General features: G+C 31.1%; 2 protein-coding genes across 3 annotated transcripts; one reads left to right on the top strand and one right to left on the bottom strand.

The window, feature by feature from the left end:
* The first annotated feature begins 116 nt into the window (after positions 1 to 116).
* On the top strand, positions 117 to 4,503 carry BORCS7 (BLOC-1 related complex subunit 7). 2 transcript variants are annotated; one of them, XM_043045217.3, is made up of 5 exons: positions 117 to 257; positions 345 to 407; positions 700 to 743; positions 2,479 to 2,499; positions 4,240 to 4,503. In XM_043045217.3, exons 1-5 carry the CDS (start codon positions 117 to 119, stop codon positions 4,289 to 4,291), a joined length of 321 nt encoding a protein of 106 aa, XP_042901151.1. In that variant the 3' UTR covers positions 4,292 to 4,503. The 2 variants fall into 2 exon arrangements, with proteins under 2 accessions (XP_042901151.1, XP_042901152.1); XM_043045218.3 differs by lacking the exon at positions 345 to 407.
* Positions 4,504 to 6,059: 1,556 nt separating this feature from the next.
* Positions 6,060 to 26,428, bottom strand: LOC107448291 (VIP36-like protein). Its single transcript, XM_071177235.2, has 9 exons — positions 26,191 to 26,428; positions 21,513 to 21,628; positions 19,462 to 19,579; positions 16,339 to 16,421; positions 13,838 to 13,999; positions 11,876 to 11,993; positions 10,830 to 10,882; positions 8,320 to 8,377; positions 6,060 to 6,405 (listed from the first exon to the last, which is right to left on the bottom strand). The coding sequence occupies exons 1-9, from the start codon at positions 26,297 to 26,299 to the stop codon at positions 6,140 to 6,142; spliced, it is 1,083 nt and encodes a 360-aa protein (XP_071033336.1). The 5' UTR covers positions 26,300 to 26,428; the 3' UTR covers positions 6,060 to 6,139.
* Positions 26,429 to 27,803: the final 1,375 nt, after the last annotated feature.

Raw genomic sequence — 27,803 nt, 5'->3', positions numbered from 1 at the left:
GAACAAGAATAAGCAGTCAGAGATGTTCGTTTTAAACAACGAAAACACAAATAATCAAGCATCAGCTGTATTTTGAAACAAATATATGTTCTTAAATAATTTAATGTAAATAGGAAATGTCTGCTCCTACTTCAGCTTCTAGCGCAAGAATATTGTTCAGTGAATCTAAAGCGCGTCTTTCGGATAGAATTCAAGTAAATGTCAACAGCACTGGCTCTTTAGCGAAGCAAATCGTTAAAGGATCAAAATCCAATGAAGTAATGTATTGAAATTATTTAATGTGATAACGTTTTAATATTTTATACATTAATATCAAATATGTGTACTATGATTTTGTCTTGCAGACTCTCATGCATACAGCGAGAAACTTTGCTTTGCAGGAATATGCAGTCGAAAATTCGCAAACGGTATTTTTGTTGTTGCGAATGTTTCCATATTGGCACCTGTACAAGTCAACCATCACCGCCAAGACGCCAAATGGTTTTTGTATTGGCTATGAGTTTACTCTTTTTAACCTCTTCTATTTCCTCTTTTGTTGCTTTAAAAAAAAGTTGCATGTATTGCCCAATTGTTGTTAAAACTTAGAAGTTATTTTGGAGCAGGTGCCAGCATGGAAATCTTTTTCCTCAAATTTTTCTTATACAATTTATTGCAGCTGTATATTTTTTGAATTGATCAGAATATTTTCTTATGTTTTAGAATTTAAAACGGATGCAACTGCTCACCAGTCATCTGAATTTGCAGTAAGTATTTGTAGCCACAAAAATATAACCAATTAAATTGCTGATTTCTTTATAGTTTATAGATATTAAGTTTTCTTTAGAAATTTCTAGAAAAGAATTCAAAAATTACTGTGTACTTCTTCTGCATTATGACTAAAAAATATAGGCATGAATATAAATTTTTTCTGCCGTTAAAAATTTTATTTTAGATTGCTTGATACAATATTTTAATAGTTAAATATAATCTTGCATTTTTTTTTCAAATACTATTAGTTTATTTAGTTCAAACACCAAAAATGTCAAACTTATTTTTCAACTTCTGGACTGCTTGAATTTTTATTTTTTAAATTATCTGCATGTCTGTCTAACTAACATTTTGCATGTACTTTGCTTTTTTTTATATAATCATCTAAATAAAATATGTTTGAATTAAAACTGTTTTAAGTCATAGTATCAATTTTCCTTTATCTTTTCGATAAAGAAAAATTGTTTAATAATATTCTCTTGTAGATGAGAGCATTAATTTTTAACTCTTTTATTTTTAAAGTAAATTTAATATATTTTAACAAATATAAGTAGACATGTTCATAAAATGTTATATTAACAGGTTATTAAAAATCTATTAGAACAACTTTTAAAATCATTCTTATTCTAATTTTTATACACATAATCAGCTCAAGAAAATTTGGAGATTTTTAAATTTTTTTTTAGTTATCTAAATTTGTTATTTATGTTATTAGATTAATCATTCAGGTTTTGGATATATTAATTTATGTAAAAATACTTGTCTAACAAATTAATAAAATTTAACACCCACCACTGATATTTGTCTATATTTTTTACTTATAATTTCTCAAATATACAAAATTTAATGTAATTCAATTTTGTTTAATTACATAATTGTTTATAAAAATAAATTTAATAATAACACAATGAGAGCAACAATTGTTGCGTTTGTTTTTTATGTTCTAATGTTTTTAAGTTCTATATATCTTCCTGCACAAAGATTTCAATTCTACATTGCACAATATTAATGTTTCTTTTTGATAAACAAGAGTGTACTTATTTTTTTTTTATTAAAATTTTGCTTCATTTTGAATGGTTTATTATTTTTTTTATTTTAAATGTCATCTAAAACCATTATTATTATAATTTCTTTTGTAACAAAGATTTATTTTTTTTCTGTTAATGTGAAAGTTTAAGGTGATTGAAACTATTAGTTTTCAATGTTAATTAGTGCAAAAAAGTTTTTTAAACTATCACTCTATATATTTTTGTATCATTTTTACTTCTGAACAATTTTGTGCCAACCTGTTATCATAATCTCAAATCAAATGTTTTTATGAAAAATTATTTAGCTTTCTTTCTAACAATGCTTAATTTAAGTCTGACTAAAACAGTTTCCTTCCTCTTTAATTAGTGTATACTGAAAAATTTTTTTGAGAAAATCATCATGTTGTACATTTTTCCCCCATTTTTATTTCTCAACAATTTTATTATGACCTATTATGATATCCTCAAATCAATATATATATATATATATATATATATTTTTGGTTGCAAGTTAGGTTACCTATTTAATTTTATTTTTGATAATTCACATGTAATTAAAATAATTCTGTGTAATTAAAACAATTTTCTTTTTCTTTTATTAGTGCATAATAAAAACAAAGAAAAAATTATTATTATTTAAATTTTTTGTCATTTTGTTTCTAAACAATTTTATTAAAACTTTGTTCTCAAATTTTTATTCTAGGTTAGATAGCATTCAAAAGAGGTAAGAAAAATTTTAATCTTTATATTCATTAAACTGATCACATTTTCTTGAACTGATGTTATATTTTAAAAATTACTTCTTAACTTATGTATTGATTATAATTAGTGTTAAAGTAAAAAACGAAAATGAAAGTAGTCAAAAGATATGCAAGCTATGGTGTAACCAGGGTCGGAGTAGCCGTAGACCTAAAAAAGCGATCGCTACCTGAGCCCCAATCAAAGTCGTGGGTTTCCTTTAAGGGAGGTCTGCACAAACCGGGGCTTTAAAAATGTGAAGAGCTTGAGAAATGTGTAGAACTTTAGAAATGTGTTTTGTTAATTACTGCAACATCTCAAAATAATGAAATAAGTTGAACTAATTCAATTGGTATTTGCTGATTTTGAATTGGATATGCAAATAAAAGTGGTTACATAAATGCTAATATCTCATAACAACGTATATGCATTTCAATATTATTTGCTGATTCAAAAGATCATTAGTTTTATTGTGCTCTAATTTTTTTTTTTTTTTTTAAATTGTTTTCAGGTATCAGTTTGCTCGGTGAAAAATTTCTGACTAACATTTTTGTTTCAAAGAATTTAAATATTAATTGAGTAAAAGCGCTTAAAGAAATTGGGTTACAATAGTTTAAGCTACATTTGAAGCTGTTTAGACAGCCTAGGGTTGGAAAAAATATGTATTTTTGGAAACAGAATAAACTAGTTCCCGCACATGTATTTTATGGATAGTAAAATTAATGACTAACAAAACTAATCTTGTACAATAAATTCACAAAATAAACTAAGTCAAGTAAAAAGTAATTGCTTTAAAATTAAATATAAAATATTTAGCTTATTAAAGAACGTTTAAAATTTCTTCTGTTATTATGTAAATCACAAATATGTAACAATTACATTAATCAAATTACTAAGCAAAATCAATAACGCTTTATTAACATTTCTGAAAACTTGAGAACATTTTATTCTGTCAAAGGGGGCTTCGAATTCAAGTACCACCCTCCCAGTCTGAATATGGGTGGAAAAGTTTGTGTTATGCAAGGTATTTGGTGATAACTGCATGCTTTTTTTAATTCCTGTTAAAAATGAAGTAAAAAAAAATAGGATGTCATAAATTTATATTAACTGAATGAGAAAATACCATAAATACTATCAAAATTTTAGAAATTACTTTTGAGGAAAACAGATTTAAAAACATAAAAATTTGTTTTATTGCAGAAAATTTAATATATTGCACTTATTTATTATATAGATGTTTAAGATATTTAATCAATTGCACATTGTGGAGTTTTTCAACTCCTCCTTGTGTAATTAAACAGGTTTTGATGCTAGTTCAAATAATTTTTAAAAAAAATAATTTTCCTTTTAAACATAATAGTTATCTTCCTACACAAAAACTCATATACTACACTTAGAAGTAATGTTTAATAGTTTTTATAATGTATGTTATCTGGATGTGTAAATAATTTATAGTTTTATTTTATGAATCTATATTATTTTGCATAAATTCCTTTCATATATCTTCATACACAAAAATTTTATCTTATCTACGGACAATGTCGTATAATTTTTACCACATGCAGTATTTTAGTATAAATATTTGTACTGAAATTTTGCTTTATTTTTATAAAATTATTTTTATCTTTCAAAACCTATAAAGTGCAATGAAAATAAGTTTATTGACATGCAAATGTAAATTAAGTTCTTAACAGTTCAGAGGTATTATGATAAAAATTTCTTGCAGTGCATTGTTGATTGAAGATGTCAAGGAACAGCTGCATCAAATTCTTACTTAAGGAGAGTTCATAAGGGACCTTTTTTTTTTTTTTTTTTTCAGTTTAAACTGGAGGAATGTGACAAAATTTATGATGAAAAAAAAATTTTTTTAATGTTTTATTTTACACAAAATTATATCATTGCACTTAATTGTGATATTTGTGTTTTGTAAATGTAAATAATATTCATTCATATTTGTATGAGTTTTCTAATAAATTTATGTTTCATTTTATTTCTGTATTGCTGTAGATTTTCTGTTTATAATAGAAAGTACAGGATAATCTGAAAAGGCTGCTTGGATTTTATAACTTAATTAAAAAAGAAAATTAACATGCTGAAATAATTCTATTGTTTAAATGTAATAAAGGAAAACAAGTTTTTCTTCTGCTCACTGGAAAGCATAGGCACTCCTCTCAATACCATCCCATCCATCTTTGGCACCCCTATGCGGAAAAAAAAATCTCCACCCTACATAGGTGTATTATTTCTATAAAATTATGAAGCTAATCCTTAATGATGAAATTAAATTTCACTAAGAACAATGTTTAAAGTCACATATAGCAAAATATTATTAAAAACCTCTACACGTTTTTGAATTGCATTGGTGCACCTTCATCAGTAGGGTAAAAGATAGGCATGGTAAAAACAGAGATGATTAAAATCCAACAGAGGTAGCGTGATGCTTGAAGAGATTCATAACCAATTAAAGGGTAAAATGACAGAAGATTTAAAAAAATGAATGATTTCCAAATGTTTGATACGAATATAGCAGTAAGTTCATTAACAATAGACGTTTTTTTTTATGGTGTAGAAAATTTGCCAAATTTTTAGGTCAACTCATGAAATACATTTATGGATGATATGAGGTTTTTGAAAAAATAGAACCAATGGCCTTCTATTAAGTAATGTTTTGCGACGGAGTGATGGTGCAATTCTTTGAACCTATGTTTGAATTGATGGTTTGTTCTATATATGACAGTCTACATTTTCATGAAATTCATATATTCCCCAGTTGTTAATGCATTCTGTTGGTTGGTTGAAGATCGATATGGCTAAGCGGATTAAACATGACCAAGTCGTCCATCATCTTATAAGACCGGTTATTAAAAATGAAACTATTCTGAGCTAGGCAACTGCTACAAATTGCAAATAATGAAATTCCGAAGTTATAATGATACCCCTTAATACATTGGTGACTGCGAATGATCAGTCTCTCAGTTCTTTTGATCATTGGTGATCAGAAGAAAAATATGGTGAGACTACCAGGTTGATATTGTTGACGTTTCTTGACAATAAATTATTGAGAAAAAAAAATGTATTTCTAAATGATATGTTAATGAATGTGCTTTATAAAAATAAAATAGTTAATAAAAAGACACTATTTAAATACATGTAAAAATAAAATAGACTCCACTTTAGCATTCATTATGCTTATATTTTTATTAGGTCAGACATAAAAGATATGTCTGGCCTAGTTAGATTTTTTTTGCTGTTGATATTTATCTTTTAAGTTTTCTTTTTAAAGAGAAGATATGAAAAAGTTTAATGTTGTTTATCTTAGAATACAGCTTAAGTTTGACTGACTGATTTTTAAAGCGTTTAATAGCTAATAAATTTTAAAAAAATTATTATGAAGAATGATTCATGAAATTTTAGTGAGAAAAGCTAGAGAAATCTCGTTTAGTCCCCTTGAAAAATAATATGCGTAGACAGTTCTCCAGGGAGGGGAGTTCACCCCATATGTCGTTTACAAAAGTAGTTTTTCAAACACAGTTAATGAACACAGAATTCGAGGTATAATTTTATTTAAAAAAAGTAGTTTATAAAACTAAAGTTTATTATTTTTTTTAAATATTTATTATCCTACATTAAAAGAGTCTTTTCTGAATTCTCTCTTGTCTGCGAGCTCTATACTGTTTGAATAACGTATATCCAACATAAAAAATGATGATTATTCCTATTACATAAATGCCCTTCACTACGATGTTTGCTCTGTGTGTCGGAGTCTTATCAGCTTCTTTCTGTTTTTCAGTTGTGGGTGCTTCTCTCTTTACTTCCCTTTTCGTTTCCAGTTTTTCCTGTTGCTCTTCAACATGTTGTAATTGCTCAACGGTTTCTTTCACTTCAGATTGCTCTGAAATAAAGTAATTTTAATTTACTGAGGCTTCAGATTATATGAAATAAACTATATAAAATGCTAAGAAACTGTGCTTTTGATGGTTTTATGCTTTATAATGATAGTTTTATGCTTTATAATGATAAAATAGCTTATTGGTGTGAATCAATATTTTGATTTAAACATTTAAAAAAAAAGTGTGAAATTTGGGCTGTTTCCAACATTAGCCTCACCTTCCAGCTTTTGCCACTCATTATAAATAATTATTTTTAAAAAAGATATGTTAAATAAGAAGATGATTCTGTATGTTTAGTATTAACCACTTCCCAACATCGTAAAATATAATATCATGGATGTGTCGATTCAAAACTATGTCACTCTAAAATATAAAAGGCTTTTACTTTCTTTTTTTTCATCTGATAAGTTTTAAGTTTTTTGAGGGTATTGAGAATTGCCGTAAAAATAATTACAAATATTTTTATATATTCCTGAAATATTATTACGGACAATGTATGAAACGCTATTCTATGGAATATCTAAGCATTTTATGGAATTCTGCCAAATTTTAGACAAAGTCTGCCAAATTTTAGACAAAGAGTGACAGGTGACTTCACTCATAGCTACGTGTCCTCTCAAACTCGTGAAACGCTCACGACTGAGAACGAATCAGACTTGAAGTGTGCGACGGCCTTATATATATATATATATATATATATATAAAGCTTTCTAACTAAACCGAGACTGGGGCGTACACCCTTTTTTATGATGGTTCAGTGAATAATACAGTAATTAAAAAACAGTGAACAGTAATAAATAACAAAGTAGGTTTGACTGCTATGGAGGAAAAACCATCAAATTGTAATTCCAATAATTTGTTTTTTATTACTAGAGCCCGGATTTTGATGACCTGAAAAATCTCAATTAATGCCCTTAAAAAGTGCAAAAAATGCCCTTATGAACTGCAAAAAATGCCCTTAAAAGTGCAAAAAATGCCCTTAAAATGCGAAAATTGCGCTAAAAATGCCTTAGGACATGACTTAAATAGAAGTAAAAATATTGAACTAAAACAATGTTTTACTCTTCAAAATTATTATGAGTCGTTTCAAAAAATATAAAGCAATGCAATACTTGTTCTACGTTCATTAAAGTTCGACAAATATGTCTTATATCCAAAAATAACAAAGAAAGGAAAATATATTGACTCCAAAACATTTTCATTTTGTATAGAAACTTAAATGAATATAACAACTTCCATCTCATAATATTACTAAATATCAGAATTACAGTGGATTATTAAATTTTTTTTTTAATATTTTGAAATGTAAACGAGCGTCTCTTGTTTGAAAGCAAATTTTTATACCAGGAGAAGCTTCTATCAACGTCTACTGATGTTATTGGTGCGTACTTGAAAAGGACGGTCACACTTACTGACAATTCTTCTTCAATTTGAAAAGATGTTGCTTCCCCTTTTAATATCCTAGAAATTTTCTTCATTGTTTGGAAGCCAGTGTAATAATAAAAAATAATGAAAATTAGAAAAATTTAACAAAAAATTTAAAAAATGCTTTAAAATGCAAAATACGCCCCAAAATTTTAAAGAAAATGCCCTATAAATCTCAAAAAATACTCTAAAGGACAAAGAATGCCCAAAAATGCAAATGTCATCAAAATCCGGGCCTTATTTATTACATTCTCTTTCCATTACTGTAATTTGTCAGATTATGATAGCGTTTATTTTCGCTTAAGTATTAATTTGCGACCCGCAATTGATTGTTGTTGTTTTTTTTCATTTTTGATTCGGATTTAAGAAAATACCTATTAAGGGTGGTCATTACTGAACAACCTTTATATGTTATCTGAAATAAGCGGGAAAGAGAAATACAGGCAGTATTTCTCTTTGTTTGTGAAATATTGATTTCAATGAACACTTACTTGGGTGTACTAATACGTTCTCTGCGAATGGTATGATGAAGCTTCTGTCTTCCCATTGCTATGAAAAAGGAAAATACAATTACTTTACAAAGAAAAAAACTCATGTTCTACATAGTTTCTATATTTGACATAAATTCAATAGTTTTGTATGAAATGTAATGCTAGTAAGTTTATTAAAAAACATTTATTGATCCTATCGTTATAACGCATTAAAAGGTTTCGAAATAAGCAGCTCTTGACTCTATATATCGCTAGCAGAAAAGTTTCTAAGCGTCGTGGTAGGCTTTAGCTGGAACTTTTAGTCTTTTGCAAGCTTTTTCTTCCCTTTCATCAATCCTAAAATAATGTTCTTTCAAGGTGATTTTATTTTATATAATAACCGCCGTTGAACAGCAGACCCAATTTTTGGGTTTACGACTACTAACGTTCAACTATTAATCTTGTAATTCTGAACCCAATCCAGAAGACAAGGGAATTTCTGGATCAAGTATTGGGAGAAATTTGCCTTAGTGGAAGACTTTTTGATGGAACTGACCCGCATGGAGAGAAAAACCTTCCACGGTTAACCTGACGGCAAGGGGACTCTAACCCATGATCCGTCTACCACTGAGGATATTTTACATCAGGACTGTGGTGGGTGTAAGCCGGGTGCGGAATTTTCAAAGTAATTTCTAAGCACGAGAACTGCGTCTGAAATGGAAAGCTTTTCTGGGACTTTTTTCACAATTACAGATGGTCCGCCACAATCTCATGAATGGTACTTTTTCAAATGTTTGAAGTCTGAAAGAGTTCAATGACACTTATCAGATTTTTGGCTTTGATAGCCTATCAGCTTCATCGCTGACTTCTTCACAGACTTTGAAAAATGTTCTTGACTTCCGATAAGAAATCATCCACAAAAGACATCGTTATGTTGTTAGAAAGCTTCAGCTGTCTGAGTTTTACATAAAACTTAGTGCACATCCTTTGCTCGAGCGACGCATAAACGGCAGATGAGAAAAGAGTTTCCCAACCATGCTTGTGTAGGTTGCTTCAGGGCTTTGTACTCAGGGACCGATCAACACAAATTCAGGCCCAAGGCCAACCCAATTTTCCGGACCCCTTACAAAATATTTTGAAATTAAATTACTGAAGAATAGTCCTAACAATGAAAAAGAATCGATTGAACTGCATGATTCAAGAGAAACATTCTAAGACAATTTAAAAGCAGACAATTGAAGATTATTTTTCTAAGATAAAGTTTAGATATCTATAAATTAAAGCAAAATATAAAACAACAAAACAGCGTTATGTCAAAATAAAAATAGTTTGGTGACCAGAAACAATCGATATCAGTGTTTTTTGCTAAAAGCCACTGATTAGCTGAATTATTTTTTAGTGTAAGCCGTAATTATTTTTTTTTTATTTAGTCCTTAAACCAACACAAAGCTAGCCCACCTTTCATTAAACATTTTACTAATTTTTGAGGCCAGCCAGAAATTGTGGACCCTAGGCTCATGCCTATTGGGCCTAGGCGGTAATCAGGCCCTGCTTGTACTCCCGTGTAGGTTGTTGCAATACCTCCTAGAAGAAAGAAAACCTCAGCACGGATCAATTTAGTTGTCCGATGTAACGAACTTAAACTGCGCAGTGGATTAAAAATGAGAAAGATGTCACTTAGTTCGGGCTATTAAGCTGCGCAATGATGGGAAATACGTCATTTACATTTGAAATACTAAAGAATCAAATTTCTTGTCTATGACAACCCGTGCCGAAGCCTTCTCTTTTCTAGGAGGTGTTGATTGAAGACGACTTTGCCACACCCAATGCCAACTGGTTCGAGCGTGCTATGGTATGGATAGTCTGTCTATGGAAAGAACTTCCCTCGTCATTCTTCTAGGGCAGTGACTATAGTTGTGAGGTTTAACTAATTCAAATAGAGGTGTTGGGTCGATATTTGACAGGTTTTGTTTTGGGTAGACGAGAGAAAGGGAATCAGAGGCGAGAGAAGCTTCCCTCTTTCAAATGCGCCGCTTCTTGCTTGCAAAGCAGCAGACGACCTTGTGGCTAGGAGAGTTCTTTCTAAGTATATTTTCTTCACAAAAATATGCGGGGATTAAAAAAACATTAGTTTATTCATAGGATGAAAAAACTCGTTAAGTTCATTTCCTGAAAGACTGTGTAACGCTACACCGGTTAATTGTTTGATGTCAGAGCCTCAGTGGATAAGTGATTAGTCACCCAATGAAGTGAAACAGCGATTCGATGCGAATTCTGATTCAAGGTGGTCTTAGTACGCTGAGACGTGTATTTGCACCACAGTAAAGTCACTGACATAACTGATCGTACAAATTTTGTATCTTAAAGTCGTAATTATATGACTTCAAGATACGTACGTTGTTTAAAAACTAAATGATTATATAAGACCTTCTACGTATTCATTTTAATAACTAAATCTAATTGACTAAGTATAATTTTTATCAATTTTTGAATTATTCTGAAAATTGTTTATGTAACTGTAAATAACATACCACTTCCGGTTGATTCATGTCGAGACCTGTTATGTACACTATATCATGATTATCTGAAATAAAAGTAATAGAATATTGTTTTAAGATTTTTAATTACACTTCATTCTAATATATTTACATTCTCAGAGCGTCAAAATAATTTTAAAACTGGAACTGTAAAATGAAATAGAACTAGAAATATTATTTGTTTCGATTTTTTAAAAATTCGGAATGAAGCTTTCCACAATTGATAAGGAATTCTCTAAAGTTAATATTTTTGTTTATACTATCCTTAATTGAAAAACAAAATTAAAACATAATTACTTGTAAGTAGAACCTAAAAGTACTCTTCAAATTACTGATTTTTTTTCCCTTTTTAAATATTAGAAAAATAATTTATCTACTTTTTCTCATGACTTGTCATTGTTTCATAATAAACTCTTTAAGGATGTTCTTCGAAGTCTCCTGCGTAATATGAAATGATGCTTTTTTGCGAATAATATGCTATGTTTATAACTGCTGAGAGTTAGCAACGTATGACTGTTAGGTCAAGTTTAGCCTATCTAAAGCCAGTGCTATCTACTCTTATTTTGAAAATGGCGCAAAACGTCAATATGGAGAAAAGTTACAGTTTTGCGAAAATGAAAAGCCTTTGTGGTCTAATTTTTTAATATTTAAAAACTTACTCCAATGTTGCATTTCCTGGGCTCATAAAAATTTGCGAAGACTGAGAATACAACAGTGATTTTGATAATTTGCTTCCAGGTGGGAAAATGTTGCCAAATTGATTCTAAAAAAGTTTAAAAACTTTTAAAATATCTAAGTTATTTGTCTGTTCTCAAGCCCAGATAATTCTTCACGGCATGATTATATTTTTAGTTTTAAATCATCGCATTGCTTCAAGTGTAAACTGAGGCTTTTTTATTTTCCTTGGCGGCCGAGCTTAAGCACCATAAATAAACTCCATCAGAATAAGCATGTGTTTTAAGTTTGCTTTTGTTCTATCTATAATTTTTAAGGAACAAAAGCAGAGAATCAATTTAATTGAAATAATTTGAGTACTGTACCGGATGTTGCTTCTCCTGTACCAGCACTGACACCAAAAAAGTAGTGAGTAGGAAGATAGATTCCTTCTGTTCTGAAGCACTGAATCCATTGTTCCTTGCCTTCTACGTCAAGGAAAACCTAAAAATGATTCATTTATGATTTATTTACTTAAAGAGATTATTTGAACATAATTTACAAACATATGTTGAACTTCTGAGACATATATGGTACTTTTAAAAGACAATGAATTTAGTCATACATATTACCCAATCATTGCTAACTACTTAGTTCTATTCCTTTTTTCGAGGTTCTATCTTTTAACGGCTAAGTTAGGAATGCCACGTTAATTTGACCCTGTCAAACGATGTAGACTACACCTGAGCTGGTACCCCTTCTTCAATCCAATGGAATGTATAAGTACTAATATAGAATTTTTACTTTAGATATAATTATTTGCACAAAATTTAGATATTATATTGCAGTTCAAAATATAAGTTAATTTTGTAATAACAAGAAAAAGGGGGAACAGCACAAGGTTTAAAAGAAAAATGCATTTATAATCTGTAAGTACTTTTATTATCATCACCCAACAGCTAAGCACATAGTCCCATTTTTAGGGCTGTATTTTTAAATGACATGTTAGTAATGCTATGTAATTTCGACCCTAAACGGCGTGGACAGCTCCTGAGCTGATACCCCTTTCTCCGAACTTCCATGCCACATTCAACGAGAGGACGTTGTGCCATGACAGATTTAGCGTGCACCTTGCTGCATATACACCCGTTTATTTTATCTGCTGTCAGGATCGAACTCACTACCTCCAACTAGCAGTGTGAGATATAAGTACTACCATGATGAAAACCATACGGAAATTTTTTTTTCTTCATACAACCACTATTTTGTAAAAAAATGTGGTTGAATAAAAAAATGATAGTTAATAAATTGCACCTTAATCCAAATTGAAACTTTTTTCCTTAGTAGAATTTTAGACCCATGACCTAGTAATTTCTGTCAATGCTATTATTTATTAATTTTTAAAAAGTCTCTAATTATTATATTTTCATCATAATGCATGCATCAAAATAAGTAATTTTATGCTAACCCATTAACCGTAAAAATCTTCGCTTTCTATTTAGTATTTTCTTTTCTCCCAAAAAGATAAAAACTAGTAACTCAATTATTTCATTATTGTCATTTATGGATAGTGTTTTCAGTAGAAATATAAACAATAACAGTCTCGAGCTGTATGCCTGCTCTAGTTTCGGTTAGAAAGTTTGCAGCTGCTTACTACATGCAAGGCGATATTTTCAAACGGATAATTTTGTTTCCAATAAAAAAAAATTTAGATAATTTCTGAGCTCAAATCTGCCGTATTTCATAAGATATTAATGTTATTATGTAATTCTGGTGAGTTTGAAGTGAAAATTTGTTTTAGTTATTTAGAGATATATTGTTAAAAAAGGTGACATGGCTGCTAGATTTTGAATAACTCGCTTTTTTGGCAGTCTTGACTTGGCCTCTATCCATTTGTTTATTACTGTTTGCAAGCTGTGCACCATCTTGCGTTAGTGTAAGCATATTGTTCGAGGAGCAAGATTAAGTTTAGTAATAAGTATTCAAATACTATGTTTGATGGAATCTTAAAACACAATGATCACGTTGTAAGCCAAATGGCTTTAAAATACACCGGAAACAGTAACCCGGAAGTATAAGCGGCATACATCTTACAGCGCTTCTTAGTGTCGAAAACACCATCCATATGGACATTCGAGTTTAAATTATCCATGAGCATAACTTACATTCACAGTGAGCATTAATGAATTTTACTACTATCATTACGTTAACTCTTCAATATCATAACTTTCACTTACATTGAGCATTCATGAAATTTACTATAGGCATTATTTAACTTCTTTATGAGCATAACTTAAACTTATTATGAGCAATAATTAAATTCCCAATGAGCATTTCTTAACACTCACCGTGAGGATTGAGTTGATGTATGAGACGGCTATTTTAGTGGGCCATTCGAGATTTCTGGTGGGGGCGTGACAACCCCCAACCTGGTGTACAGTGCCATCTTCATTATGTTCATAGGGCTGGCTTCCATTGTTTACCATGGCCGATATGTAAGGATGTCTGTGCTGTAACATCAAAGGAAAGAACACAAAAGTTAGAACATTAGAAATTGGAATTTAAAAAAATAATAATAATTTTATCCGCTATTTGTCGCTTTTGGCAACCAGTTGGTATGTCTTTTCAAATTCTTTCCTTGAATTTCGATTTACACAGATGTATATCGAAATTTAAATAAACTTCTTGACCTATAAATCTTTCTTGGACAACATTCGATATAATTTTCTCACTTAGAAGACATATTGAAATTATTCTTTTTTGTTTGTATATCTTTACAAAGCGATTGTCTGTGTAAAAATATAGTTGTGCTTACCTTCATTGATTGGAGCTTTTAATTACAATGAAACAATCTCAAGAATGGTATTAGATTCAAGTAACCTAAATATACCGAAAGAAATATACCCTAAAATTACCCTGCAATATGCGAAAATTGCTAAAAAATTAAAACTTATCATATTTCACGTACTAATTGGAAATAACTAAAAACGCTGAATGTGTTGAATTTCTTTCGAAAAAAAATATTTTATCACATTTCGGAGTTAGTTTACTTTCTTTTAAACCGCATGTCTCTACGTAAAAATTATTATTATTAGAATTTTTCAAAGTGTGGAATGATTCCCAGAAATCGAGTTCGGTTGATGAAGAGCAGTGCTGAATGATTTTAGCAGAAGAAAACTTAAACTTGCGATTAAAATTCCAACTATACAGGGCAAATGGAAGATCGGTAAATGTCCTGATTTTGGACATTTTTTTTCTTGTTCTTTAAGTCGAAGTTTAAGGATGTGTTTCATTTGTCCAATATACGCAATACCACAATTACGTGAAATACCCCAGCTACTAATATCAGTAACAGGATCTTTAAATTTGGCGAGATTCAGTTTATTTGTGGATAAAAAATTGATTTTAAACTTAAATTTAAAGGAAGGAAAGGAAATTAATCTGTGCAAGTTAAGAACTGATTTTTCGGATAATGAGGTAAAGCAACTAAATTGTTAAAGTTCGAATTAGATTGCGAGATTAATTTTTGATAGATGGAATCGATAGCTTTAGAGTGAAGGAGTTCTTAATTGAAGAGATACGTATTCGAACAAATTTTAGGATCACAGTAAACCAGTAAGTGTATTTCAACTAACTATCTTTTGGTTTTAGAGATGGTTATGAAGAATGAGTGAAAGAGCAAACATTTTCTGATGACCTGTAGAACGTGAATATTCAAGTTTGAACAAGATAATAAGTATTTACCTTTTTTACTTTCAGACGTTATCTTTACTTGTAACTGCGATGAATTTACTGTTACCAAACGGTTTCACTCTTCCCTCATTATCTTACATTTCACCCCCTTAACCTGCCTTACACACAACTGTTTGACGTGTTTCTAAAATGTGTTAAAATAGTTATTTTACCTTAAAACTATAGCTGTAGACCGTATTTTTCCGTCTAGTATTATTGATTCCATCTATACAAAATTAATCTCGCAATCCACCAAACTTTCTAATTTGATTTTTGGCAATTTGATTAATTTACCTTATTATCTAAAAAACAGTTCTTAAATGGCTAGATTTTGAATAAATTTGAATTTAAAGTCCTTTCCTCCCTAAAATTACGAAGTTTTGTTTATTTTGCGTAGTGTTTATATTCGTCCACAATTTACTCCCAGTTAAATTATTTAGAAGTATCTCCATGGTCATCTAATAATTCAATGTCTTTAATTTGCTGTCGATATTCTGAACTTGATCAGTTTTAAACGGTTAGTAAAAAGATAAATAAAAAATATGCTGAAATGGAGATTGAATTGGATCTAATCTAATATGAAAAATTTACTTACTATATTATAATTGTAAATGATATTCCAAACGAAAATAGTGTATAATGCGTTACGGCCTATATATTTGCGATTGAATTGCATTGGTATTCGTTCATCGACCTCTAATTATACTATATTGATTCCCTAACCCATATAGGCCTCTTTTCTGACCCCTAGGTTAGAATCTTCCTTCCATTAGACCAACCATGAAATGCTTTTGTGTTAATTTTTGTTCTTAGAACTGAAATAGGAGTTAGTTACATTCAAAAGGTCATCCACGAATTGACCCAAACGTCATCTTGTCTTTTGAGTTGGGTTTAAAATAACAAAGATACGTAGTTGAGCATTAAGGGTTGCACTTATGCTACATTAGTTGTCTGGAAAAAAAATGCGAGACTCAAAATTTTCTTCCTTTTCTCAGTTAGGTTTGAAGTTAAAAAGCTACAAGGACATTTACTGTCACAAATATGGCTTGACTATCTAACAATATAAAATGAAATGCCAATTTAGTGCTAGAAGATAGTTCAAAAATATCAAACTCACGTTGTGTGGTCTGAGGTAATCATCTGTATTGTCAATAAATATTCCCAATCCGCTGAAATGATCCATATTGCCAAACACGGGACCTGAAATCAAAATAATTACTCATCAACTTTTATGTTGTTGTTGTTCATTTACGTCGCACTAGAGCTGCACAATGGGCTATAGGCGACGGTCTGGGAAACATCCCTGAGGATGATCCGAAGACATGCCATCGCAATTTTGATCCTCTGCAGAGGGGATGGCAACACCGCTTCGGTAGCTCGTCGACCTGCACGCGAAGTCGAGTACTTTGCGGTAGAACAGTTCAACGAGGACCAATACCGCACACCCTCGTTCCTTTCGCAGACTGATCCAAGTGGTCACCCACCCGCACACTGACCGCAGCCAGTGATGCTTGACTTCGGTGATCTGCTGGGAACCATGTCTTAACGACCAGTACACTGCGGGACCATCACCTTTTATGAAATAAATTTTTGAAAAATTTTGCCCAGTGGTCCCCGCGGTTCCGTTAAGATCCACTGAGTACACGCAATATATGTGCTCGTAAAATCTGTGGGATCGAAAGTCACGTGGTCGGTCACTGAGCAGTACCATGGGTATAGGGATCAGAAGAAAATTTCCTGCCCCTTCAGGTCTATGTCTAAATTGAGGAAATGGCCTCATAAAATTGAGATAGCGTGTCTTCGAATTATCTTCAGGGACGATTCCTTGACCGTCGCCAATAGCCCATTGCGCAGCTCTAGTGCAACGTAAATAAACTACCTACAAAATATTGCAATAATAAATGAAATGATGAATAAAGTTAAGGAAAGAAGCAACATATCAGAGCAGTGGCAAGGGTGGAGTAAGCGATGCATTTTCTCGGTGCTCTGCATTCTTAGGACTTTTGGTGGCCCTACGCCTGCGATATTTGAGAATAAAATTTAGTAATGACCATTTCTTTTCTTTTTTTTAAATTTATTTTTGCTATTAAAAATGTTAAAACTTTTTTTATATTTTATTATTTAGATGGATTGGAAATGTAATAATTTCCACATTTCTAACGGCTGCTCACTGAAAAGAAAATTATAACATAAATCAAAATTACAAAACCAGAAAGTAAGATTCACAGAAGCAATTTTTTAATCATTATTTAAGATGCAAAATTCATCATTTCTAACTGTTACTAATATTATATAAATATTAAACAATTAAGGTAAGAAATTTAGTAAATAAAGGAAATAGAACAAATTGTGTGTGTGCTTTTTTTCCTTTTCTTTTTCCTTTTTCTTTTTTTTTAGAAATAGAAATTAAATTCTAAGCAGCATTTTCTAAAATGGAATGAAATCGAAAAAGAATTTTTTTTTTCGAGTACGAAAATTTTTTTTAACATCAAATAATGTTCGAATAGTCAAGCAATGGTTTTAAACCACATTTATGGTCAAAACCATATAGAAGAGCAATAACTTATAAGAGTACGCGAAATATAGTTAACAGAGACAGACGATCGTTTTGTTATTTTGTTTATAACCTGCAATAAACAGCAGCAGACCTTTTTTTTTTCTTTGTGTGTGTATATGTTTACGACTATCAACGTTCAACTCCGTAGTCTCATAATTTCGAACATGCCAAAAAGACTAAGGAGCTTCTGGATTAAACATTGGGGCGAACTAGCATTCACGGAGAACTTCTTGATGGAACTAGCCGCATTTGCGTTTCATTTAGAGAAAAACCACAAAAATTCATACGATTAGCCTGACGGCATGATGATTCTAACCCATGATCTATCAACCACTGAGGATATTTTAAGTTAGCACTGTGATTGATGCGAGCCTGGAGCAGAATTTGTATCAACCAGCCTTCGCTGGGATCCGAACCTGTCACCTGTGTCACCGTGACTTGACAGTTTTGGCATTCCTATCAGTATACCATCATCAGCTCCAACACAGAAAAGCCATATTCTGTGGTACCGCATTGATGGATACTTGCCGAAACAATAGTCTATATATATGTTAACTATATTATTTGTGTTGTTCTTATACGTTGTTAGGGGAGAATTTCTGTGTGTATTCAAACATAGTACCATTCCAACTTAACTGCAATTATAATGCAGAACAATGTGGAATCATTTCGTTCTTCCTAAACTATATGCTATGGGCAGAGAAGCTGATTTGATTCATTGCAATCATACCAATCCATGGAGGACCGGGCAACATTACAGCTAGCGTTGTCGTCTTGTAAGCAACATGGGTCCAATCCGTAAGACTGCTACAACATAGAAAGCTCGCTGTCATTCTTAATAGTGCAGTAAGTGTTTACATTGAACCTTAGACCAAAGGATCTAGTACAAACCATGAGAAACAGCCCCAGACCATAGTTCCATTCTACGAAATTTGGCTTAACCATTATGCAAGACTTCTAAAACCACTTCACAAGCATTGTTAAAGCAGTCACTTTCTGTACTTTTTAACGTGGTGTTTCTGCACAGAGGTCACATACTTGATGGAGAAATTGAGCACATTATAATGATTGAGAAGTGAATAGCAACTCATGATAGAAAATATCATCATACGATACTGGTGATACTTCTCTATTATGAACTGGCTGTTCGCGCACATTGGAACTGTTGCTTTTATTTGTATGAATTATTTTAATTTAATGTTTTCTCATCATGAGTGAAAAACATTGCATTCGAATAGGCTCGGAATCAGCTGTTTTATTGTAGTATTATTAATTTGGCGACTAAGTGCCAGAGCTCGCCAATTTGGTTGGCAAACCAATAGACTACAATAGAAAAGCTATTTCTGTGAGAATTTAAATGGAAAAAAAATTATTAGATAATTTAAAATTTAGAGAAATAAAAGTAGCTGCTTAAATGTATGCCAGCAACCAATCCATGATAAGAAAGAACCCTTAGCGGCATACGAAGATATTTCCGGCCATGGGTTGCTTGCTGTGCAATTCTCATTCCTTATGATGTACAAAACCTTCCTTTAAGTTGATAAAATTCACCGTGCATAACAGCTAAAAATTAAATATCAGGAGAAATTGTGGAGAAAATGACAAAATGTCGCCGATTTGGAGACCTTAATGTCATAATTAAATGTTCATTTGATTATGAAAATAAATAAAATGAAATATTACCTCCTTGTAATATGTCTCTTGTGTACCAAATGGCCAATCCATTTCCTTGACCATGTTTTACATTTTTACCATGAATGTGAAACTGCATATGAAGTTCCCAATCATGCTGCAGAACTGGCTGTAAAACAAGTGCATACAATACAAAATATGTTTATAAAAACACTCATATTTATTGTCATTGTATTTACTAGTCATATCAAACAAGTGGTCCGAATGATTTGCCAACTGTGGCCAGAAAAGACCAATAAAAGAATTTTTTAAATATCTTTTTAAATTTGTTTATATATTTTACATTCGTGTTATGAGAAGTAAAGTAACACTTGGTACACCCCGTTGTGAACCGGGGGTTTTGGGCTCTATAATTTCTTGAATTTGACACAGTGATTTGATATTGCGCACAAGCTGCATTTACTTCTTAGACAAGCTGGTAACCATCGGTCTGAAGCTGAGTGGGTTTCAAGCAGTCTAAGAGGATGTTTTTCAATGTAGTTTTAAAATAATTTTATGTATGAAAACATAAATCAGAAGGAATTGGTAGGATATTATAAAAGAGAAAATGTATGAAAATATTTTATGAAACTAATACTTTTTAAATGAAAAATTACTGATTTTTAAATTTATTTTATTTTAATAAATTAGTTTATTTTATTAGTTTTTATTTTAATAATTAATTTTTGTCATAATCAAGTTAATTTTTTTAATAAAATAATATCTGAACATTTTAAACTGTTTTTTTTACGATTATTTTTTTATAACTTTTAATTCAAAATATTTTTATCTATTAAAATTACGACATAATTTTAAATAATATATTATATTATTCGATTTATCGCTAACAATAGCACATCGCTTTGCGATTACCTCTCCACTTTATACCTTAGAAGTTGCAAAATTTATAGTTATGTCAAAAAGCACTAATTTTGACTCGTTCTTTTAAGTACTTTTCAAATTACAATCTAAACGAGTGAGGTATTGTTTATTGTATATGTACCGAAGAGCCATTACATTATACCACCCTGCTAATAACATGTAGTACCACCTTTAGCCCTAAAAACTGCTAGCACCCGCCGTGTGGCATTAATTCCACAAGGTGCTGATAGGTAGTCTGAGGTATCTGGTACCAAGAGCTCACCAACTGGTCCTGCAATTCCCTCCCTTTTGCGAGGGGGTACCGTGGCAGTACGAATTTGGTTTTCCAAGTAGGACCACAAATGCTCTATTGGATTAAGGTCAGGTGAATTTGGGGGCCAAGACATGACTTGAAAGTCACTGGAATGTTCCTCGAACCAATCCATGACGATTCGACCCTTATAACATGGTGCATTATCCTGTTGGTAAACACCATCCCCCGCAGAAAAAACTGTTGCCATGAATGGGTGAACCTGGTCTACAACTATGTTCAAGTAGCTTACAGACGTCAGGGATTGTTCTAAAAGGATTATGGGTTCTAATGTGCCCCATTAAAACATTGTTCCTGGGCGAGAAACCATGAAAACCTGAGCGAGCCCACTGTTATAGATGGAGGGTGGTCCTAATGTAATGGCTCTTCGGTGTATTTTACACAAACCACATTGTTTAAAAGTTATAAAAATTTAATTCATGCAAAATATTATTAAATAATTATGCATAAATATCCTTGAAACTAATTAGTTCCGTTGACTCCTGTTTGGTCTAATTTAATGCACAGTTAAAACAATTGTCTAGATAGCAATGTTAGATGCGTGAATACCGATTACTAGCTGATTCTAAAACGATTATTCTGTTGACACTTGTGTTTGCTTTTATTCGATTCAGTGTAAAAATTACATCGGTTATATCACTTTCTTTTCTCAATATTTAAGTTTTTTTTCACCTTTTACTCCCTCTCCTCTTCCCACCAAAACCCCTCACAAGATTCTGAGGGATTTTTATGACACACCTCGGTCCTCGTTCTTTCAAAAATAAACAAATCAACCGGCTAGTTAATTTAAATGTCTACATCAAACTGTAATTTGATTGTAGTAAGAATAAAATTGCTACTATAATCAAAAGTATATCTAGTAAAAACTTACGTAAGTATTCCAAACGCTTCCTTGTTTTCCTGTTTCATCAGGGGTGAGACGAACGAAGGTTTGAGCCAATTCAGCAGATCCTGTTAAATCCCAATGAGCTACATTTGGTGCTCCGGCTGAAAAATTCAAATGCTGGGTTTATGTCTAAAATAGCAATATCGTAAACTATTCACTATTAAATCGATTCAAATTGATTGCTCTACTTCCATATTCACGAATTTTTATTGTAAGCTTCGTACTATAAGTATATATTTGCAACGAGTTTCATTACATTAAGCCTTTGTTCTTTTAACCGCGAAATTGAATTGTTCAATTGTTTATACTTATAACATTAATACTGGACATCTGCTTAAAACACCACGGGATAATGCTGAGAAAATGTGAACATAAATTAAGGCTATATTAGATAGAATTCGCTGTATTTAGGAATGAGGGTAATTTTCTGAATTTTAAATACGCATGAACTGCATATTCCTTTTTGAAAGTTCTTGATCGATATTAACTTCTTGCAAATGACTTGAACAACAGTTGTACCCAGACTGCTTTTTTTAGGGTTTTTTTTTTGTATAAAAGCATTTGATGTCTAAGAGACATGTTATCATATGTTATACTTTGATATCATATGTTATACTTTCTTTAAATATGAAACAAATATGGTATCGCAAAAAATCAATATTTGCCTCTCATATGTTAACTTATCTCATATGTAAACTTTCATAACACTATTACTTTATTAACTTAGAATACAACTGCTGTACCAGCCGCCTCCAAAAGGTATAAAGGTAAAAGGCTTCGCTAGACATGGTTAATCCAGTGATTTAAAACGTGAGTCAACACTTTTCTACGCGCTTCTCTATTATAATATTCCTGCTAGTTTGAATTAGAAAATTAAAAATACACAAATAGACGACCGGCCGGTGTTGGGGGTAGGGAACTGTCCTTGCATCAGAAAGGTTCTGGGTTCGAATCCCGGGCAAGACATGGATGTTCTTTCCTTCTCTGTACTATCTGTCCTCACTGTGGGAGCGACGTTGGCCGACCTAATATGGTGCCCCTGAAAGAGAGGCCAACAAAATCGCCCTGTTTATGCTTGAATTGACGGATGTTAACACAGGTGGGCATTGTAAAATAATAAAAAGATACTCAAATAGATTGATAAGATATTATTTCATAACGTGCGTTCTTAATATGCATTTTTAGAGTCCTTGACAAAATGAAGTCACAGAAGCATGCATAGTAAAGGGCGTCAAATAATATTTAAAAGGGATGGACGAAAATGCTTTTTAAAATCCGTTGATTCCACAATGAGATATACTAGTTGATAAATATCAAAGCCAGTTACGCTTTCTGTGATAAAACTTCCAATTATCGTTTTTCAACTCTTGGTTGCCTCTTTTTTACTATCAAGGAGATTTTGATTATTTACTCCCAATTTCTTCAGTAGTAATTCGTTAGATCGTCTCGTTTTTTAACATAATTTCAGTGAACAGTAAGTGAAAGTCTGTCTGGAAGAGATGATACACGGCGTTTTAGCAAATTCAAGAAAAAGCAAGTAGAATTCAAAGTTACGCAGATTTGAATTCAAAATATTTTTCAATTATTCAAACTATTTTTCTTTATAAATAATAATAATCCTTAACTAAATGTTGAATATAATTACTATAAGATAGCGATTTATGTTAAAATATGTCCTATTGTTAACAAAAAAATTGATTTCTGCATTCAATTTAGTACCTTAATTCTATCTTTTCATCTCAAATACTATTTTTATTTTCTATAATTAAAATAAAATAATTTATTATAAATAAATAAATATCGCTTCACCACAGTGTTTTTGTTTCGTATTATAATTTTGAATTTTTTATGGTTAGTCTAATAAAACTAAACTTAACTCAGTGGTGCGACAGCTCATAGAGGGCCAAGGCCTACTGTGCCCATCTCTACTGTGCAGTTTTCTTGACCTTGGGCTCTGGGGTGCAGGAGCAGATGTTCCAGTTAGGTGGTCAGCCAAAAGCAAAACCCCAGTGTTTAGTTCCCAAGCATGCTTGGTACTCATTTATCGACCCACTGAAGAGATGAAAGGCTGAGTCAACCTTGCCCGGCCCGAGGATCGAACCCAGGACTTGTGGCAGGTAAGTCTAATATAGGACGCATAAATCTTGCAGGGCAGCGCACTGAATTCTACATACGTTACTGTCTTTAGAATATATCGAATGATCAGGAAGGTATTTTATAACTATTGTTCCCAAACCAAATCATATTCTTTACAAAACTTAACAGAATGAAGCAAATTTTAAAAACTTAAAAATTATTGAATTCGCAAAAATTAATTAATACAAGATATTAAATATCAACAAGCTATTAAACTTAAAGTTGCAATTTGTAGCGGGAGAAAAAGACCGAAATTCGCGAATAGTTTTGAAAATTTTCCGGGAATACTAATTTTGAAAATTTTCAGGGTGCGGCAAAAAAACTCAGGCAGTTATTGAATCATAAAATGGATGTTACCAATTTTTCTTATTTTTAATTTATGAGTTATTTTCCTTTTGTCTACTATTTTAATAGTAGTAAAATATTCGGTAACATATTTCTTAATTTATATATTGTTGTTTTTGGGTAGTGTTTACAATGTCAAGTAAAAGTGACTTATTAAAGTTATGATTTCTTTAGAGTTGTTTAAGCAATGAAAACGACATTGGGTAATCGTTTGTTTGCTCTGTACACATTCATTGTATACCACAGTTTAAATTTTTCTTATAACTGGCAGCCAACCCTTTATATATATACTGAAACACTAAGAGCATGTTACAAATAATAAAAATAAAACTTAGAAAAAGCTGAAACAACTAGTTTTTTTTCTTTTAATTTTATACAATATTAATATTTTTATTTGAACAGCCAGATTTATCAAACAATTGCCGTTTGTGTATATATAGTTCATTAAACCATTTTTACCAGCAGCTTTTCAACTCAAAGGATTTAGAAATTTTAATGAGGCCCATTGCAATAGCCTGCGCTGTCTCTTCATTTAAGTCAACTTTCTAGATAAGTATCATTTAAAAGGACAGTCCTTTTATTAAAGAAGAGAAAAGTAGTAACCAAAGTTTCTCATTTTTAGAATTTGTTTTGCAAAAACTAATTAATTAAATAAATAATTTAGGTATATATATTTTGATTTGAAGTAATGATGATTTTCTTCTGCTATATTGGTAGGTAACAAAAAATATCGATTTTATGTAGACAGGTATGGACTACCACTTTCTTCCCCTATGTGTTTTTCATATGCATGTATTTTTCTTAGCTATACACATCATATTTGCATTGTTAGTAACAAAAACTTTTTGTAGCTGAGCATTAATGAGCTAAGCCCTTATTAATCTACCATCCGACGGTTAGAAAGACCACCTTATCTAACAGAATTTGGATTATCTCTGAATTATTTTCTACTCATTTTACTGAAATGTTTTATCAGTACTACATTTGGGTAGATTAAAAAAAAACACTGCCCCATAGATCGTAAGACATGGTTCCCAGTAGATCACCGGAGTCAAGTTGCGGTCTGTGTGACCACTTTGATCATTCTGCTAAAGGACCGAGGGAGCAAGGTATCTGTCCACGTTAAACTGTTCTACCGTAAAGTTCTGAACTCCGCGAATAGGTCGTCGGGCAATCGAATCGGGGATCAGAGGATCAAAATTATGATGTCATTACTTCAGATCATTCTCAGGGATGTTTCCCTAACCGTTTACACTAGTCCATTGCGTAGCCACAGAGTGACGTAAATGGAATACTACTACTACTGCTAATACTTATTGCTATTAAAATGTAAGTAAAACCCGTTTGTTTGCTGAGTCGATTTAAAATTATCTCTTACGCGACCATCACCATCTCGCAGTGAAGATTTCCTGCTTGAATATAAAATTTTTAAGCATTTGAATGTATTTAGTTATCTTCAAAAACGTGCTGAAAATTATTTTTGTGTAATATTTTTTACTTTTTAAAACAATATCTAGATGCGTACGATGTACAAAATAAAACACGGATCACCCTGAATAACTTTTGATCTAATGATCGTATCTTCACGTTCTAGGACTTAATCTTAAAAGTTCTAGGAGGTGACTTCGAATATGCTAATTAATTAGTTCAGACGAAATTTTAAGTTAGGAAATGAGACGCACAGAAAAAAAAAACATAATTCCTCTGAATAAACATACCTTTTTTCGATGGATTCCGATTTGTGGCCTCTGTAATATAGGGGGTAGCGGCAATCTTGGAAATATGGTACTAATAGTTTGGTCCGGCGAAGGGTCCAAAGTTTCGTAATTTTACTAGCGAATTGAAAGTTTTTTGAACACAATTACAAATTTCGTTTATCCAAAGATAGTTCCATTAAAAAATATAACTTTTAGTAAATATTTTATACTTTTATTTTATGAAACAATAATTAAATATTTATTTTATGAAACAATAGTCAAATTTTTGAATTGTAAGATAAACAATTTTTTTACACTTTTTTTAAAGAATGCAATTTTACGTATCAAAATACAAAACTTAAGCGAAATCGATCGAATAGCTCTGGGAGATCAAATGAACTGTACTTTACTTTATGGCACTGTACATAGCAATGATATATTATGACAAATGGCATTGTATTTACTTAAAAATTTATAAGATTTACCTTCGAATGGTCCGTACAATGAATTCTCTTGTCTCACGACAATGGCATTAGTAAAGGAAAAAGTTATAGTCACTGATAAAATAGTGATTATCTTAGGGGAGAACCACATTTTCTTTTTTCTTTAAATCACTTATCCAAAGAGCGAGAGAAAATATGAAACGTGTACCGGTGATTTGGCATGAATTACAAGCAAGTGGCTTCTAAGGGAGATGAGCACGCGGCTAATTTTTTTTCAACCTGTGTACACAGCTTTATTTCGTGAAGGCAATTCGACGTTGTTTAGTTAAGACTTTCACCGCCAAGGCGGGAATTCATTTTATGGCTAATTTTCAAATTCTCTATAAGCGTAAGAAATAAACAACATTTAACGTTTAATATGCTACTTCCATGTCATTCTTCAGTTATTTGTTAGGTTTTATACATTTTACAAGCGCGGTGAGAACTGAAATGATGCAAGACACATTTTTGAATTTAATTTTGCTAATTGGTGATACGATAACTTCCATTTTGAGAAAAAATTAAGCTTCCACGAATATCATTTTCAAAATGATACCTAAAATGGTACGAATATCATTTTCAAAATGGTAACTTAAATGGTACGAATAGCATTTTCAAAATGGTATAAACTTTGCATTTAAATTTATTCTTTCATCGAAAATGAAATTTTAAAATTAAGAATTTTTATTAAAATGAACATTTTAGAAAAGAATTTTAGAATATTTATTAAAAGGAACATTTCAGAAATTAGTTTCAGATATAGAGAAAACAACTTCTTATGTCATTTTTCCTGCTCTTGCAAAACTGTGACATTCAATTTGGTTTCGATTTCGAGCAGTAACTTTTTTCACTTGTGTCACTTAAATTATGAAAAAATTTCATGCATAAGTGACTAAAATTTTTAACATAAAATCGGTACATTTAAGAAATTTAGTTTTTGAAATTTGCACCACAAAACCTTTATTTTTATGACAAAAATATTTTTTACCTACGTCATATTTTAAAATTGTGTCATAAACCTTTGGATTTCAGCTGATTCTTGGATTTTGAGTGACATTTTCTTTCAAAAATGTCACTCAAAATCCAAGAATCTTTCATGAAAAAAATGATTCAAATCGTAACAATACTATGAGCACTTTAGATATTGATTTCCGAATATATTCCGAAATTATTTTGAATTATTTCTACTTATGTCGTTCTTGATTTAAAAAACCTTTTTTTTTTTATCCTTTCATTTTCTAAAATAAAATACAATTCTAGAAGAGAACTGCAGTTTCTTAACAAAATGGGGTCAGCAAATAAACATCTGATTACTCTAAAATAGTAAGTGTAACATAACATAAAGTACAAAGAGAAAAAATGTTTTTCAAAATAGCTGTATTAAACTCTAAAAAAGTGACTTTTTATGCAAAATAAATAAAAAAAAACAATTGTAATAAAATCTTTTTGTAAATGTTTTGCATAGAGCACAGAAATCACTTTAACGACCAACCATAAAATTATGTACACTTCGTCTTTAATAGATGAAAATGAAAATTAAATAAATAAATAAAAGAAAATGGTAAGTCAGTAAGTAATGTTTTCTTTTAAAAATAAGATACTTCATTGATCTTTTT

The sequence above is a fragment of the Parasteatoda tepidariorum genome, chromosome 2 (assembly GCF_982258835.1).
Source record: "Parasteatoda tepidariorum strain Cologne lab strain chromosome 2, Ptep-v5.0, whole genome shotgun sequence".
Lineage (NCBI taxonomy): Eukaryota > Metazoa > Arthropoda > Arachnida > Araneae > Theridiidae > Parasteatoda > Parasteatoda tepidariorum.
Note: the sequence above shows the minus strand (reverse complement) of the source record. Positions and strands in the feature narration are given on the sequence as shown.